The sequence below is a fragment of the Chiloscyllium plagiosum genome, chromosome 28 (assembly GCF_004010195.1).
Source record: "Chiloscyllium plagiosum isolate BGI_BamShark_2017 chromosome 28, ASM401019v2, whole genome shotgun sequence".
NCBI lineage: Eukaryota > Metazoa > Chordata > Chondrichthyes > Orectolobiformes > Hemiscylliidae > Chiloscyllium > Chiloscyllium plagiosum.
In genome coordinates, this window is record NC_057737.1 from 35476154 (window position 1) to 35495148 (window position 18995).

General features: G+C 42.5%; 1 protein-coding gene across 13 annotated transcripts in view; it reads left to right on the forward strand.

The window, feature by feature from the left end:
* The window catches only part of LOC122564112 (septin-4-like), a 125833-nt gene that overhangs the window by 72408 nt on the left and 34430 nt on the right, over positions 1-18995 (forward strand). For 12 of the 13 annotated variants that reach the window (XM_043718685.1, XM_043718686.1, XM_043718690.1 and 9 more), the window contains 3 exons: positions 8980-9076; positions 11902-11988; positions 18805-18928. In XM_043718685.1, the coding sequence (XP_043574620.1) occupies positions 8980-9076; positions 11902-11988; positions 18805-18928 (308 nt within the window). The remainder of the gene's footprint in view (positions 1-8979; positions 9077-11901; positions 11989-18804; positions 18929-18995) is intronic. The other variant, XM_043718696.1, reaches the window with a different exon arrangement.

An 18995-nucleotide genomic window follows, 5' to 3' on the forward strand; every position in this document is an offset into this window, starting at 1 on the left:
CTGACGAGGGAGTCGCGGAGGGAGTGGTCTCTACGGAAAGCTGATAGGGGTGGGGAGGGAAATATATCCTTGGTGCTGGGTCTGTTTGGAGGTGGCGGAAGTGACGGCGGATGATGCGCTGTACATGGAGATTGGTGGGGTGGTAGGTGAGGACCAGTGGGGTTCTGTCCTGGTGGCGGTTGGAGGGGCGGGGCTCAAGGGCGGAGGAGCGGGAAGTGGAGGAGATGCGGTGGAGGGCACCGTCGACCACGTCGGGGGGGAAGTTGCGGTCCTTGAAGGAGGAGGCCATCTGGGTTGTGCGTTTTTGGAACTGGTCCTCCTGGGAGCAGATGCGGCGGAGTCGAAGGAATTGGGAGAATGGGATGGCGTTTTTACAGGGGGCAGGATGGGAGGAGGTGTAGTCCAGGTAGCTGTGGGAGTCGGTCGGTTTCTAGTTACTACAGCAAACAGCTGACCCACTGTCTCCAACCCAGATGTGACCTCACTGCACTAGCCCCCAACCTGACAAATCCTCCTGGCGTAACCCAACCCAACCCACCTCGGCACCTACCCACCTGTCTCCCTAAACACTTTCCACCCTATCCAGTTGCCACTTATACATGTAACTCACCCAACCAACCCACACCCTACACGCTGGCACATTCACCATTTCACTCTGACCCCAACTCGCTGAAAAGTTGTCAAAATAACTTTTGGTTTAAATGTGTGTTAGGACACTTACCAAAATATTATGGTTACTGCTGTTAAAGCATGGCTTGAGAACTCCCCATCCCCAAAGCCCAGAACTATAAAAGAGCAATTTCTGAAGAAGCCAGGATCACCAAACCCAGTCAGGAATGTAGAACTCCTGGGCACAAGAATCCAGGGGTGGAGCAGCAATCTGACAGGAATCTTTGAAGACTTCCTGCTTCATTGTATAAAATGTATGTAGATTCACGATGGACTGGGCTCTTTATCAAAAAGGGTCACTCTGAAAAAAAACACAGCATGTCAGGCAGCATCCGAGGAGCAAGCGAGTCAACGTTTCAGGCATAAGCTCTTCATCAGGAATAATGAAGGGCTTATTCCTGAAATGTTGACTCTCCTGCTCCTCGGATGCTGCTTGACCTGCTGTGCTTTTCCAGCACCACACTCTCAACTCTGATCTCCAGCATCTGCAGTCCTCACTTTCTCCTGGGCTCTTTATCAAGCCTAAGAACATACTTTCAGTGATCTAGATGCTAACTTTAATTATTATTAATCTGTCCATGAACTCAAATTCATATGCAGAAGAATTCAAAAACAGATTATGTTCTTAGTGCATGTTCTACAGAAACTGTTATAATTATTCCTTGACTCTATACAATACAGAACACTTTGTGTAAGACATAATAATGAAGTTGTTTTATTTAATAATAAGAATCTTTCATAGTTCATTCATTTGATCATATAACATTTCCAAACTTTTCTAAGCTTTTCCTATGCATCCATTGTGCTTACCTATGGATGCAATCTGTGCTCCAAACAGTATAATATGTTAGTGTTCAATACTAAACAGTTATAGAAGGGTAGAGGAATGAAGCGATTTAAAAAAGATAAAGGTACACATTATATAATGATTTTCATGACCACCAGATGTCTCTTTTTTTTAACTGCCAATGAAACAGTTTTGAAGTGTACTGATAGTTACAGTGTAAGGAACTATACCAGCCAATTTGTACATAGCAAGCTCCCAGAAATAGCAGTCTTTTAATAAGCAGGTGTTCCACTTTGTGTGATTCTAATTGAAGAATAAATATTGGTCAGGACACTTGGAATAACTCCAATTCTCTTTGAAATGGTGCCATGAAGTCTGTTACATCCCAATAGGCCTTTCTTCAATATCTCATCTGAAAAACAGCGCTTCCAACAATGCAGTACACCTTCAGTACTGTACTGAAGTAGAAGCTGTTATGTCAATCTCTGATGCTGGGAGTGTGGGAGAATGCAATTTTCATATTGGATACTGGAAGTGGGAAGTTAAAGGATTTTCACCAGACCTTCATGATTCATCCTCTCAGCTTAGGAACATAGGAACAGGAACCTGCCATTCATCCCCTCAAACCTGCTCCAAAGATCGTGGCTTAACTCCATATGCCTGCCTTGGGCCCATTTCCATTTGTACCATTCATAAAAATTTGTCTCTCTCAGATTTAAATTTAATAATTGAATTAGCATCAACTACCATTTGAGGGAGAGAGTTCCAAGCTTTTTCTACTCTGTGTATAGAAGTGAATACTAACATCTCTCCTGAATAGCCTGGTCCTAATTGCCTCTGGGTTCTAGAATCTCCAACTGGTGGAAATCATTTATTTTTAACGACGCTGTCTTTCCCTATTGATATCTTGAAGGCATCAATTATATCACCCCTAAACTTCTAAATTCTGAAGGCCTAAGTTGTCTAATGTCTCCTCAAACTTAACCCCTGAAGTCCAGGTTTCATCCTTGTAAACCTGCATTTAATTCCCTCCATGGGCCAAAACATCCTTCCTTAGGTGTGGTGCCCTGATCTGCTCACAGTATTCGAAGTGGGGTCGAACTATGCTTTTGTATAAGTGTAGCATAACATTTGCATCCTTGTATTCCAGCCTTTTAGATGTGAAGACCAGAAATCCATTAACTGCCTTGACTGTTTTCTGCACTTGTTCATGGTATATTAAAGAACTCAAATCCCTTTGGACATCCACTGCATTTAACTTTGTGCCTTCTTTTTAAAAAAAACCCTGACCTATGCTTTTTCAATGTGAAACGGAAAACTTCACATGCGCTTATGTTAAAATCTATCTGCTACAGCTTTGCCCATTCAGCTAATCTATCAATATCCAGTTGTAATTTTATGCTTCATCAACACTGTCTACATTGCTACCCAATTTTGTATCATCAGCAAATTTGGATATTTAACTTTTTATGCCCATTAACTAAGTCACTAATGAATATTGTGAATATTTGAGGTCCCAACACAGATCCCTGTTGACACCACTAGTGACACCCTGTCAATTTGATTATTTACCCATTATTCCAACTCTGTTTCCTGCTACTTGATCAATTTCATATTCATGTCAGTAATTTGACCTCAATTACCAGCTTAGCTAACGGTCTCCTTGTGTGTGACTTCATCAAAAGCCTCAAAGTCCAATCCAACAGCATCCATCGACTTATCTCTATCCACCATCTTTGTTACCTCTTCAAACTCTCGGGAGTTTGTCAGGCTTTACATGAATAAAAACCAAAAGAACGGTGGATACTGCAAATCAGAAACTGCTGGAAAAGCTCAGCAGGTCTGGCAGCATCTGTGGAGAGAAATCGGAGTTAACATTTTGGGTTAAGCAACCCTTTTTCAGTGGTTCTGAGGCAGGGTCACTGGACCCGAAACAGTAACTCTGATTTCTCTCCACAGGTGCCGTCAGACATGCTGAGCTTTTCTGAAAGTTCCTGTTTTTGTTTCTGCTCTTCATGAATCCATGCTGACACTCACTCATTAACTGGCATTTTTCAAGGTGATCAGTTACCCCATCCTTGATTGCAGACAGCAACAATTGGTACACCTCCAAATAGGTGAGGCCCCAAACACAGAGGTTGGGCTTAACTGGTTTCTATCTGCCAGATTTTTTGAACAGTAGAGAGACATGAGCAAATTTCCAATCCAGAGGTACAACTCCTAAATCCAGGGAAGTTTGAAAGTGTATGGTTACGGCATTAGCAATGTGCTCTCCTACCTCCATTAACACCCTGGATGGAAACCATCAGACCTTGGGATTTGTCACTCTTCAGTTCCATTAAATTCCCTATAATTAAGGATTTCCTGAAGCTAATTTCATTTTGACCCTGTCCCTGATTATCTTAATTTTGACCTTTGTCTTAATTTTATAGTCGCTTACCTCCAGGGTGTTAATGGAGGTAGGAGAGCACATTGCTAATGCCGTAACCATAAACTTTCAAACTTCCCTGGATTTAGGAATTGTACCTCTGGATTGGAAATTTGCTCATGTCTCTCTACTGTTCAAAAAATCTGGCAGATAGAAACCAGTTAAGCCCAACCTCTGTGTTGGGGCCTCACCTATTTGGAGGTGTACTTTCTTTAGGACTTCTGGCAAGCTTTCCTCCTTTTCTGCTGCGTGTACTGGAGCAAAATAATCATTCAGCATGTCTAGCATTTCCCCATAGTTACTGACAATATCCCCACTCAGCCTTCAGTGGGCCAATAGTACTCTTAACCAGCTGCTTTCCCTTTTATAATTAAAATCTCTTCTCATTTATGTCCTTTGCAAGTTAGCTTTCAAAATGGGGCAGCTCAGTGGTTACTCAGTGGCTCAATGCTGATTCATAGTGCCAAGGACCCAGGTTTGATTCCAGCCTGGGGTGATTATCTTTGTCGAGTTTGCACATTCTGCCCATCTGTTTGGATTTCTGCCGGGTGTTCTGAATGGCCTCTTTCCGCATTGTACGGACTCTGTTTTTAGTCACTCTGATAGCTGCTTTGTTACCCACTCGCTGGTCTTTGAGTTTGTCCCATTCTTTGGAATCTGTACTGTTCTTTGTATTTTTACAGGACCTTTCTCTTAATTTTATAGTCGCTTACCCCCTTAGCTGTCTGTGACTGATTTTTTAAAGATGGATCTTTTCCTTCGTGTGGGTACTAACTGTTCCCAAGAGGTTGTAGGGGCTGGAGGACGTTTCAGTGATGGGGAGGGTCATAGGGCTGGAGGACGTTTCAGAGATGGGGAGGGTCGTAGGGCTGAAGGAGGCTGCAGAGATAGGGAGAGTTGTAGGGAATGGAGGAGGCTGCAGAAATAGGGAGAGTTGTAGGGGATGGAGGAGACTACAGAGATAGGGAGGGCCGTAGGGGATGGAGGAGGCTGCAGAGATAGGGAGGGCCATAGGGGATGGAGGAGGCTGCAGAGATAGGGAGGGCCATAGGGGATGGAGGAGGCTGCAGAGATAGGGAGGGCCGTAGGGGATGGAGAAGGCTGCAGAGATAGAGAGGGTTGTAGGACTGGAGGAGACTGCAGAGATAGGGAGGGGCTGGAGGAGGCTGCAGCGATAGGGAGGACAGTTTGAAAATCAATGCTTTGCTGAATTGTGAGCTGACTTAGATCAGCATATACGGGAGTGATGAAAGAACATTTGCATTCTAGACAGCAGAGCTTTGAATCAATTGATTTATAGAAAATGTCAAATACATTACATTTTGTCAAGAAATGAAAATGGTAGCTCATGAGATGAGAACCTTAGCCGAGGATAGTGATTAAATTGTGCGGAAGCTCTGAGGTTTTAAATCAGGAGAACTGCTGAGACTTTGCATTACTCTGAAAGAAAGGAATAAATATTCCCAGAAGGAACAGCAGAAAGATCAAAGCCAGAGTACAAGATGTAAATATTGCAGAGGACGCTGCTACAACAAAACGAAAGTATGCCCAGCATGGGGGAAAGTTCTGACTGCGGAAAGCTGGATTAATTGCACACAAGTATTTTGTTGGAAATAAACAAAGCAAGCCTACAAAGGTGGCTGCTGGTGAACTGTGGGACAATGATTCTGACAAGTCATTCTACACCATAAAACAGGTTGGCACTGTCCACCAACCAGAAGGTGAGAAATAGTCTGTGGCTGTTAGAATGATGATGGTGGAGGGAGAACATTAAGGGAATGTGAAAAGTGAGATTTATTCCCATGTTATGAGTAATAAAGTGAACTTTGCAGATCTGTGAGAAGTGGCTCAAACTTGTGACTCGAAACATGAACGATTAAAGGAGAGTTTGTGATGGAATGACCCAGATTCCCAGATATGAATGAAGCTGACAGCCCAGTGCGGTGGGAAGGAGGAAATTTGCAGTTCTATGTTGTAGATATTAAACAAGTCTAAAGCTTGGAATGTAATGCTACATGTACTGGAAGAGACTTGCAGCATTTTTAAGGGCACAAGGTCATGAACAGCCAAACAGACTTTTAAAAAGTAGGGAAATCTTTTCATGGGCCTTGGATGTTTTCTTGGTGAATATCATCTTAAAATTAATGTGTGAGAGAGAGCAACTTGGCATCTGCTGAGATGTGTTCCTGCTGCCATCCTGAAAGGCCAACCTGAAAGATGAGGCAGAAGAGCTGGGAAAAAGGGGAGTAATCAAGGAAATGACAACCTCACTCCATGAATGAGCAGAGTCCAGATGAACAGCTAGCGACAACTTACAGGACATACCATTAAAAGACCTGAATGCTTCAGCGACTGAAGAAAGTGGCAGACTGGAATGACACACAGGGTGGAATCTTCTATTACAGAATATCAGTGTGGCATTGGATGTATTGGAAATCATTACTTCTGTTCCAGGGCAGGACAAGTTTACATGCATAATCACGTGGTTTTTAACTTACTACTTTGCATCGGAGTTGTTGCAGATGATGACCAAGAAATTTTCAGGAAGTTCTCAACTCTGGCAGGACCATCCAAGTTCAAAAGCCCTAGTTTATAGGATTGCTAGTCGTCCTTCTGTCATTGCAAACCTGCAGCACCTTTCAGCATTTGTTACTTACCCTCTGCTGTGAAATGGCAGGAAGAAGCAAAGACTGGTCCCTCTCCCCCAGTCTATTTGAGCTTTGCCTCACTTGTGGTTTTGGATGAGACCATCCAGGAAAGGAGGAGATCCTTGGATGGTGACAGATGCCTACCCCATCCGCTCCTTCCAGCCAAAAATCTGAAGTGGCATAGACCAAGGCACTGACCTGTGATGTGACCCTCACTGGAGAATTGGGCTCCAGTGCCAACCAACAGTCCTCACTCAGTCTAACTGTGCCAATACGGATGAATTTCACAAATGGATGACCACTTGCATGCCTTAGCACTACATGGAATAGATGCACTGAAGAGTTGCCTCAACCATGACCAGTTGTATTGTCAGTGTTGTTGCTAATCACTTACTGGGAAGCAGTCAGTACCAGGCAATGCTACACATGCTCATAACGTGCTCATGAATCTGTTGCAGTGATGCTCGATAATTCCTCTTTCACTGTCTGCAGGGCAAGATTGCCAATAACAAGAAGAAGCCCTCCCAGACCAATCGAGGAATGTCAGATATTCATATGCCCACCCTTTTCAAGGAGCAGGCAACTGAGATGGCCAGGAAGGTCCATGATTGTTTCTGTATTGATGGAAGGATGGGACTGTCCCAGGAAGCCAGTGAGGAAGCAGCTGGTGTGCTGTTCTATGATGTGCAGACTGTATCAGACATTGTCTAAACAAAGGACTGTGCATCTCCAGCAGCTAATTCTTTCTCTCCTCCACCACAGGTATTAGTGGCTACCACAAGAGGAGAAATCACAAAGCTCAGGCACCTGCCCCACCAGCAACAGAACTTCTGGGGATGATGTCTCTGACACTACATCTACAAGGTGTACAGCTGCACCCTCCACCATCACAGAGACATTCAACTAGGTGGATCCACTATCTCTAGTAGGCTTGGAGTCACAATCTGGTGAGTGCATCGCCAACACATATCCATAATTGGTGAAGGAAGCCATATCAGAGGTCTCAGACTCTTGTTGGACTACATGAGATGCCTCTCCTTTGATACTTGAACTATACTTGAAGACCTTACACTGCAACTCATTGCAACCATCATTTAAAACCATATCCCAATAAGGACAGAGCAGCAAGTATTCACATCAAAGACCAAGAAAAAGTGAATGTTACCAGGTACACAGCTACTTTCGCAACTGGGTATCTGAAGGGACTGATTCTTGATTGTGTAGAACTTAATTGGGAACTTACGAGACCTTGAGGGAACTAGAAAGCTTGGATCCCTGGAGGAAGTTTTCTGTTGAGAGAGAAAATAAATTAGGGACATAGTTTAAGAATAAATGGTCTCCATTTGAATATAGAGATAGGGTGAATTCTTTTCTCTGAAGGTTAATGGAATGTTAGCTTCTCTTCCTAAGAAGATGGGGAAAGGCGGAGTTTTAAATTTATTCATGGTTGAGTTAGATTTTTAATGGTGAAGGAAATCGAGGGTTGTGGAGTATAGACATGCAAGTGGTGAACAAGGGAGTTGAGAGTTATGGACTTGAAGCAGGAATGTAATGGAAAAGAGAATTGAGAGTATAACAGAAAAGTGATGGACAAGGGAGTCCATGGTTATGGATTATAGGCAGGAAAGTGATGGACAATCGGGTTGAGGGTTATGTGATGCAGACAGGAAAGAGAAGTTGAGGTTACAAGCAGATCACTGTGACGTTAGTGATAGGTGCAGTAGGATTGCAGGGCCAAATGGCCCACCCTGTTCCTAATTTCCTGTAGTAATGAGCATTTAATTCCAGAAAGTTGTGTTTTCAATGAGATAAAAATACATGTGGATAGGTTTCTTGACATCTGCAATGGGACATCAACCCATTTTTTTTAAGGTTGGAGAACTTCATTGCAAAGGTTTATCTCACTGACAAGAATGTTACATTTTGACTCTTACCCATTTCAGTTCTCCCACCCAGCATTCTTTGTGCATCCTGCAGGACTCTAAGGTTCTGTCCATACTATTGGTTCATGAATGATCATTTTTTTGGTATAGACCATATATTTTGGATAGATAAGTGTACGTTTTTTTTAATGAAAGGAGGAATGTTTGGAGAAATGTATTTATAGGCACATTCTATTTGCTTAGTCATGTGATCACTGCTGTACATGCTTTCAGTTTAGAGAAAGAAACCATTAAATAATACACGAGAAAAATGAAGTCATGCAGAGTGGTGAGGTGCAAATGATGGAATTGGCAGTGAATGAGGGGAGCAGAGAGTTGAATCAGCAGCATGTGGAATGGAAAGTAAAGAAACTGAAATGGTGTGAAAAGAAGACTCAAAATCACGGTGTGGTGAGAAATGGAAGATGGAACGTGTTTTGAGGAATTTCACAGGATGTGACTGGTGTTTATGGTTTTCAGTTACGTAGCAATTGGTGAATAATACCTCCTTGTTTAATTCCACAGGACCAGGATAAAGAGTATGTTGGCTTTGCAACATTACCCAACCAGGTTCATCGCAAGTCAGTAAAGAAAGGGTTTGATTTCACACTACTGGTGGCAGGTAAAACAGTTTGTTTTCATGGAATTTTGATCATTAACTTAGCAATATACCTCAATGACATCTGACACAAAGGCACATTACTTTAGCAGCATTCCATTTTAGTAATTCTACGTTCCCAGTCTTAAATAACACCATGCATTCTGCTCTGGTAATACCAAAGAAATTACTTTTTAACATTGAGATACTCTCCATTGTGGTGTGGCTCTTTCACCGTGCTAAATGGATTAAACTTCCAACAGATCGAGCAACGCAAAACTGGATATCGATGAGATACTGTGAGCCATCAGCATCAGCAGAATATATTCAAATGCAATTTGTAACCTCATAGCCTAATATGTCCCCCACTCTATCATTCCCATCAATCCAATGGAGAGTGCAGGAGGACATGCCAGGAGCAGCATCAGACATATCACAGAATGAGGGATCAACCTGGTGCTGAGTGAATGATCCATCTCAGTCATACCCTGGCTTCTCCAGCATCACAGATGTCAGTCTTCAACAGCCATGTTTCAGTCCATGTGATGTCAAGAAATAACTGAAGACACTGACCATGTGAATGCTATAGGCCCTGACAATACTCTGCAATAGTACTGAAGAATTAGCTGTACCCCTAGCCAAGCATTTCCAGAGCAGCTGCAACACTAACATTTACCCAGCAGTGAGGAAAATTTGCTCAGGAATGTCCTCTGTGCAAAAAGCAGGACAAATCCAACTGGGCAAATTACCACCTAAAAGTCGACTCTTCACTTCAGAAAATTCTTCATTGTCAGCAGTGTTACCAAGCACAACCTGCTCAGCAATAACATGCCCACTGAGGCTCAGTTGGTTTCTGTTAGTCACTCAGCTCCTGACCTCAGTTGAGCCATTGTCCAAAAGTGGTCAAACGAGCTGAATTCCAGAGATGAACTGTGAGAGATTGCCATTGACTTCAAGGTCGCATTAAACTGAGTGTGGTATGAAGGAGCCCAGCAAAACTGGAATCAATGGAAATCAGGAGGGAAACTCTCTACAGGTGGGAGTCATTATACGTGGCACAAAGGGAGAAAGCTGTGCTTGTTGGAGGTCAATCATCTCAGCACCAGGACAGCACTGCAGGAATTCTTCAGGGTGGTATTCTAGTCCCAACCATCTTCAGCTTCTTCACCAATGACCTTCCCCCTCATTAGGTCAGAAATGGGGATGTTTGCTGACGATTGCACAATATTCAGTACTATTTTGGAACTATTCAGATACTGAAGCACTGATTCTATGCAGCAACACCTGGGTAAATATCCAGGCTTTAGCTGATAATTAGCAAGTAACATTCGCACCACATGAGTGCCAGGCAATGACCATTTCAAACAAATAACAATGTGGCCATTACCACCTGACATTTAATGGCATTGCCACTGCTGAAAATCTGACTCGTAATCTCCGGGATGTTGACAATGACCAGATACTGAACTGAACTGATCATATAAATGCTGTGGCTATGTGAGCAAGTTACAGGCTGGGAATTCTGCAGCAAGTCACTCACCTCCTGACTCCCAAATGCTTTACCACCATATACATGGCACAATACTTCCCATTTAGTTAAATGAGGGTAGCTCCAACACCACTCTCAAGCTTGGCATCATCCTGGAGAACTGAAAATGTGTTGCTGGAACAGCGCAGCAGGTCAGGCAGCATCCAGGGAACAGGAGAATCGACGTTTCAGGCATAAGCCCTTCTTCAGGCATTCCTGAAGAAGGGCTTATGCCCAAAACACCGATTCTCCTGTTCCCTGGATGCTGCCTGACCTGCTCCGCTGTTCCAGCAACACATTTTCAGCTCTGATCTCCAGCATCTGCAGACCTCACTTTCTCCTCATCATCCTGGAGAAAGCAGGATTGGCATCCAATACATTACCATGCATTCCCTCTAGCATCAGTGCATAGTGTTAGCAGTATATACTATTTACAAGATGCATTGCAGTAGTTTAACAAAGCTCTTCTGATAGCACCTTCCACCTGGAAAGACAAGGTCAGCAAATGCATGTGAACACCATCCCCTGCAGGTTCCCCTTCAAACCACACACAATCCTGACTTGGAAATATATCCGCATTCTGTCACTGTTGCTAGATCAAAGTCCCAGCACTCCTTTCCCAACAGCATTGTGGGTGCACCTACATCAAAAGGACAGCAGAATTTCATGAAGACAGCTCACAACGACTTTTTTTTCTGGAGGGTTTTTAAACATGAACAATAAATGCTGACTTAACAAGTGATGTCCATGATTGAATAACAAACATCATGGTCATTGTAGACTTGCTAATTTGGTAATGACTGTTGTTTCGGTACATGTAAGTGGGTAGTGTACAGTAACCGGGTGATCAGAAGCTAGCCCAATACTATCGACTACTAGCTAATACTCTCTTACAGACAGAGAGCCTCAGTGCAACCTGAGAAGCTTGCTGCACATCAGCAATGTCTCTATTGTCTCTATAGCACAACTACAAGTTTATTCTAACAATGGGCAAGCTGAGTAGTTTGTCCCAGACATAGATGTTGGTAAAACATTTTCTAATGCTCATAGATGTTTCCAACCAAAGGGAGTCATTAGAAAATAGTCACGTCCCGGTTATCAAGCCAGTTTACAGGTGAAACTCTGTTTGAGTCAAGTTAAATCTGTTTGAAATTCGTTCAGTAATGTATCACAGATATTGTACCCTAGTCATAAATCAAGCAGACTAGATCGCTATAATATCATGACCTCTGTGCCTGACCCCAAAGAAAGTGGATCTCTATGAACGTTCCCCAATGTTCAATGGCTCTAATCTGATCTGTCTTTTGTTGCTTCCTTTCAGGGGAATCTGGCCTTGGGAAATCAACCTTGGTTAACAGCCTTTTTCTCACAGACCTGTACAAAGACAGGAAGTTCCTCAATACAGAAGGTCAGATTCTGAGTATTTTGTTTGCTAAGTAGTCTGATTGAACTTCAGTGGAAATAGGACAGTCAGCATTTGATGAGATCAGCAGCATTGGAAAATATCTTTGCAATGTCAGAAACAAAATATACTGTAAATATTTCTTCTCTTTCAGTCAAACTCTTAAGGCAACATTTTTGGAAACAGTCTGGTTGTGCCAAAATACTGTGAATTACCTTTTTCTCCTGCCCTACAGACTGCCTAGCAGCCTGATCAAGCTGTAAGAGGATGTCACTGATACCCAGTACATCAGTGAATGTTATTCTAATATTGCAGTGATGTGACAGTAATAATCACAGTGGTGTCACGTAACATTTTTGCCCAGTTGGCCCTCCTGGCAACAAGTAGACTGGAATCATTAAAGCTTCACTATATGTAGTTTGCCTCAACATTCTAACACAGGAGCTAATAAAGCGCACATTGGTCAATTTGATGCCAATGAAGGAAAGAAGTCTGAGGAAATCAGACTTTGAGCCGTCAGCATCAAAATTCCTCATGTGGGATATCGATGCAACATGAAGATGTGTCCATCCCAGTTAGCAACATGAGTCAGTCAGTCTGGGGGGAGGGTGGGTGGGGAGTACTTGAATGCAGTCTGGGGAGGAGGGGTAGACACCAGTCAATCCGGGGTAACAAAGGCTTTGTTCATGGTATCAGCCCTGCTGCGGGCAACTGTTTTTTTTCTCTTTAAATTCATTCATGGCATGAAGGCATCACTGGCTAGGCCTTCATTTATTGATCATCTCTACTTCCCCAGAGGGTAGTTTGGAAGTTAAGCACATTGCTGTGGTTCTGGAGTCACATATAGGCCAGACCAAGTAAGGATGGCAGTTTGCTTCCCTAAAGGATGTTCGTGAACCAGATGGGTTTTACAGCAATCAATTAATGGATTCATGGTCATCATTAGACTCCTCTTAATTCTAGATTTTTATTGAATTCAAATTCTGCCATCTGCTGTGGTGAGATTCGAAACCGGGTCCCTGGGACATTACCTAGGTCTCTGGATTAATAGTATAGTGATAATACCAGAAGGCCGCCATCTCTCCCCGAGACCAGTCCCCAGTCTCCTGTCTGGAGGTATTATGCAGTGTAGGAGATAGTCAGAGTTGAATATGTTAGAGTAGGTTTTGATAGCTGAGGATCAAGAACATACACATTGGGCTGAGGCTGAGGGGTGAATGTCCGGGAGGCAGTGGGACTTATAAAGTAAAATTCCACAATGTTGTCTTCAAACTGTACATTTGTTGATTTTGAAAAGCTGTATCAAATGTGGGTGGAGATTTCATTGGAGAATTTGAAGATTGCTTCTTGCTTGAAGTGATCTCTGTCACTGTGCTTCTGAATTAGTGGTGCTGGAAGAGCACAGCAGTTCAGGCAGCATCTCCTCGGATGCTGCCTGAACTGCTGTGCTCTTCCAGCACCACTAATCCGGAATCTGGTTTCCAGCATCTGCAGTCATTGTTTTTACCCCTCTCACTGTGCTACTGAAGACTTCCCTGGGAAGATAAGGGAGTAAAATATTCTACTTGAAAATGTCCCTTTCAAATCACCGCTGTGTCTAACATCAGACTTGAATAGCTGAGTTAGTTGTTGACTGAGCTATGTTGCAGTCTGAGTTAATTCAGTTGTAAATTCATCAAGTGGCTCCACAGGGGAATACTGTTCGTGGGGCTATCTCGCTACTTGTGCTTCCTCACAAATCTTGCTGATTCTTCGAAACTGAACTCTTTCAGTGCTGATAGCAGTGGAAAACATTTCTGCCCCACCCAGAATGGATAGTTCTCATCTTATTCACAAAGTAAAACAGATTTCTAATGCCAACATAAGTAATATTAATAGATTTAGTTTTGTTTTGTTCCCATAATGAGTTAAAGGGCATCTATGAAATCCTCTACTAGTTGTCTTTGGCTGGTAGTTCCTTAATTGGCTGTTTGTTGACTAGTTAATTCTTGACTCTAAATAATTTAACTCCTTCCATTTGAAGAAGATTCAGTGCTAAACATGAATTCCTATTTGAGTGAGAATTCTTGATTGTGAAGTACATTTGGTGTTTGACTGTTTGGCATCTCCCATATTAAACAGTTGCTTGTAAGTTGTCTTTTAACCTTAAGTGCTGTACCTCCTGGATAATGCAGGTAGGGGTATGGGTGGGTTGCGCTTCGGCGGGTCGGTGTGGACTTGTTGGGCCGAAGAGCCTGTTTCCACACTATAATGTAATCTAATCTCAAAAAAAAAACATTGTCAGCTGTAGACATTGTCAGATAGTGAGCCTTAGAAAACAATGTAGTGACACCTGTTCCAGTGTATCAGCCATGATTAAATGGCAGAGTGGACTCAATAGGCTGAATGGCCTTGCTTCCACTCCTATGTCTTACGGTATAACTTGAAAGTTCTTAAATAACCATTGACATAAATATCAACATCCAAAAGTGCAAGTATTACCCTAGAAACGTTTTAAGTTGTTCTTCTATTGTAAGCTATTTTATTTCATTAACCTTGTGGGTAGTTTTTTGATTCTTGGTTTCTTGAAACTTGATTCCACTTTTGCACATTTTATGAAAATAATCTATTGTGTGACAAATTAAGTACTCACTTTTAATAATTGTGCTCAATTTTAACAAGAAGTTTGTGTCTTGTGCTTGCTGGACCCATAATGCTGTATTTTTTTTCGCATTTTTTTTTCATTTATAGCTTTGTATATAAGAATTCAATACCTTCCATGGACTTATGACAAGATGAGCCTTCTCATTATTGGGTTGATTTGTATTGCTTCTGGATTTCAACTTCAATCACCATCTGAATTACTGTCTCTGGAATTAGGATTAGAATTAGATTTTATTGTCACGTGAACAGAGGAACGTAATTTAGCATTCGATTATCCAAATATCAGATTATCTGGCAAGATCGCAATGTTATCCGGCATTCGGTTATCTGGAATTCAGTTAACCCAACAAAATACTGCCTGTCCGTGCCCTTCGGATAATCAAGGTTCCTCTGTACTCAAGTACGATAATACAGGAGTACAGTGAGAAGTGTAAAATAACGCCATTCCTTTTGCCATCTTAGGTAGAAAATCTTAGATACATGGTAGAAAAATAAAAAAAGTAAAATGTAAAAGTTCATCATTAAACTGCTTAGGTGCTTAGCCATGCTTATATCTCAGTCCCGCAAGAGTTCAATTTCCCCCCCCTACCTGCATTGGGCTCACTTTTCTGCTCTTCCCCCGTGCTGGGTCTAATCTCTACCCCATCTTCCTGCTCCAATTCTGATTTTGCGGTTCTCTAGCCAGCAGTAAAGACTTCTTCTGGGAAGATAAGGGAGTAAAATATTCTTCTCATGTCCTGGCTTTCTGTTCCTTTTTTGATTTTGCCCAGCACCTCTGGATCCATTCTCTCAGCTTCTTTGGACGCTAATAAATCTGACAAAGATTCCCCAACAATCCAAATAACAATTTTATCTCATGAATTCTGACACTAACTCATAATTGTCATAATCTACAGAGATCATCAATGAAATTATATTTGGATTCCTCTGGATATTGAATTCTTCCAGTAAATCTTGTCCTTTCAAAGCCTATATTTTCTGGCATAACAATATTCCTAAAGACTTTCAGTCCTACTTCAAAAATATCTGTTGCCTTTGTTTTCACTCCTTTGTATCATTGTCTAATCTCTCAATTTTTATACAAGTGTATTTACTTGTTCAGCTTTTGATTAGCATTTAGTTTGGAATGATTCTGCATCTTAACAGTTTCCTTCAAGATATCCAGTGCAGTGTTTATTTGGCTCATCTCTGAAATCAAATCATACTGGCAGTGTTATTTCTGATGCCGTGTCTTCTGAATGTGATTATTTATTTAACTTGTTTTGAAGCTTTCTCTATGCTGTTATTAACAGCGATACTGCTTTCTGATGCAGTTCTAAAGGGTTTTCCGATGTTTTGTGACCAAAATAGAGGACTCCCACCTTTTCATGGCTAAAGTGTAATATTGCTGAAAATGTGTTGCTGGAAAAGCGCAGCAGGTCAGGCAGCATCCAAGGAACAGGAGAATCGACGTTTCGGGCATAAGCCCTTCTTCAGGAAAGGGCTGATCTCCAGCATCTGCAGTCCTCACTTTCTCCTTAAAGTGTAATATTCCCAACTCTTCACAGCTAAAATAGATGAATCCCACTTTTTTTTGTGATATGTTCACTAGTAGAGGAAAACTACTTATCTAACTAGAAGAGATTCAAGTATTGAACAAAAGGTCCTTTACTACCTGTCAGCCACTAACTGCATTGACATGATTGAGATTACGAGAGATTTTAAGGAGGACTTGAATTTTAGATGTAAATCCCCCAGGTTCCCATGCTGTTCCTTCCACAAATCCATAATAAACCAAAATAGGTGGTGCTTATGGCACTCCACAGTATTAACCCTTTGATATTAACATATTCCAGTTCTCACCAAGTTCTGTCCCTGAATCTACTACAGTAATTAAGGTACCCATGGAGGGTCAGAGGGGTGGTTTTTCTGGGCTGGTGGAGTAGGCAAGTGCATTATTTGAGGTTTCAGATGTGTAATCCTCAATGGAGGTGCTGGACTTAGATTGTGGACTCTTACACTTTGAGTGCTAGTACTAGTGGAGGAGAAGTGAAAGAATTAGTTGGTGACAAATCCTTGTCTCGAGGAATGTGCAGGACTGCCTGTACATCTGAGATGAACTGAGTGCAATATTCCCCACTAAGTTCTGTCTTGGCCAATTGCTCCATTGGTACGGGACCTCTCCCAGTCCTTACCCAGCTGTGAGGTATCCATTCTCCCAGCTTCACTGTCTGTTCCTTGGATTTGGTGATGAGGTAGAAATCCAGCACCTCCCCTCCTGCCTTCTTAGGTATTTTCACCAAGAATGAGACAGAGGGAAAAAAAAACCAATGGAGTCCGATAGAATGGTTTGTTAAGCCGTTAGTGAGAATGTGAGATGGTGTGCCTCCCTCTGTAAAAGAATGGGAAGCACGGTACCCAGGAAATGTCAGAAGATTTGCAGCATAGAAGCCAGTTTTCCTTCACCAAATTGCCCTTTATTTCAGACATGAAGAGTCCTTGAATATAGTACTGCCTCATTGAGTCAGATTCCAGAGTGTCAGTATCTATCACAGCTGAAAATGTGTTGCTGGGAAAGCGCAGCAGGTCAGGCAGCATCCAAGGAGCAGGAGAATCGATGTTTCGGGCATGAGCCCTTCTTCAGGAATCCTCCTGTCAATATCTATCAGCCAGGGTTCCCTGTTCAGCCCAGATTAATGACCCCAAAGAGGGAACTCATTCTGAGGTCTAGCTGCCTGACCTTATTACAGTCACGTCAAGGGTGGTGTGAGCACTCATGTGATGCTGAAGCTTTTCACCTCTGTGGCATGCCGGTAAAGTTAGACTGAGTGTTACCACTAAAAGTGAGTTTGCGATGAGAAGATTATGCCACCTAACTTAATGGAACAGAGAAAATTGGGCATCCTCTTTCCGCACTGTGTCCTCTGGGTATGTCAATGAGGGGCCACAGGTGCTGCACAGTTCTGCGATCTCAGTCCAGGCCATCTCGGTTTGGTGGGAAGTCTTGGTGCCATCACTATAGAAGAGCATCTCCCTTCTTTCTGGACGGCCGGCAGTAGACCCTTTAACAAAAACTCAGTAAACTTAGTGCAAAACATATACAAGTTATCCCCTATCTCTGAAGAGGTGGGGACAATCAACACCAACTCCTTTGATGCTCCTGGCATAAGAATGAAGGAGTTCAGATGTGGCTTTTGAGAATGACATGTGAATTTTCAATGATGCAAGGTTTTGACAAAGGTGAGAACCTGCTGCCTGGCTGCTCCATGTAATTTGTTTAGCTTATGCTGCTACTCTTTGCACAGACAATGACCTGTAAAGTGTGTAATCAGGCAAGAAAATTATGACAGGCTGTGGTGGAAGTGATGCCCTTACTGAACCTGACACCGTAATCAAACTCCAAACTGGACAACTCCAGCCCATATCTCAATTGAAATTTGGAAGCGGCAACTCGTCCAACTCTTCGCTTCATTTCCCATAGGTGTCCATCTTGTGGCCTCAAACTAAGATTTCTAGAATCATGTTGAATTGGTGTCAGTTGTGTGTACCAACCCATTCTATTAAAAAATTGAACTGAGAATTCCCAAACTTCCATAGTCTGGTGGTGGGTTTGAGGTCTGTTGGTGCTCACAGTTAATAGAACATAGAATCCCTACAGTATGGAAACAGGTTATTCAGCCCATCAAGTTCACACTGACTCTCAGAACATCCCACCTAAACATTTTCCCAAGGCTAATCCACCTAGCCTGCGCATCCTGGGCACTAAGGACAATTTAGTATGACCAGTCCACCTAACCTGCACATCTTTGGACTGTGGGAGGAAACCAGAGTACCCAGAGAAAGCCCACGCAGACTTGGGAAAAATTGCAGATTCCACATACACAGTCGCCCGAGGCTGGAATCGAACCTAGGTCCCTGGCGCTGTGAGGCAGCAGTACTAACCACTGAGCAATCATAGAGAGAAGAAACTTCACTCTCCTAAGTCTGGGCTTTATTTAGATCCTTGTTTCAGTGTTACACTTCAATACATCCAGTCTAGACTTAAATGACTATCCTTAAGTCATTTAAGATAGCGGTCAAAAGAATGAGATTTCATTTGGGAAATAAGGAAATTGTAATCCATACTTTAAAGGTTGTCCTCACCCTTGAACTTTATACAGTTTAATGGCGGCACTAACCCAACTTCCATTATCTCTCCAGAGAGGATCACCCAGACTGTTGATATCACCAAACATTCGGTGGAAATTGAAGAGAAGGGAGTTCGGCTTCGGCTAACAATTATCGACACACCAGGATTTGGCGATGCTATTAATAACCAAGAATGGTATGTGGAGCTAACGGCTTAGTTCAATAGAATAACATCAGGTGACATGAAGCAAAAAACACAGGGT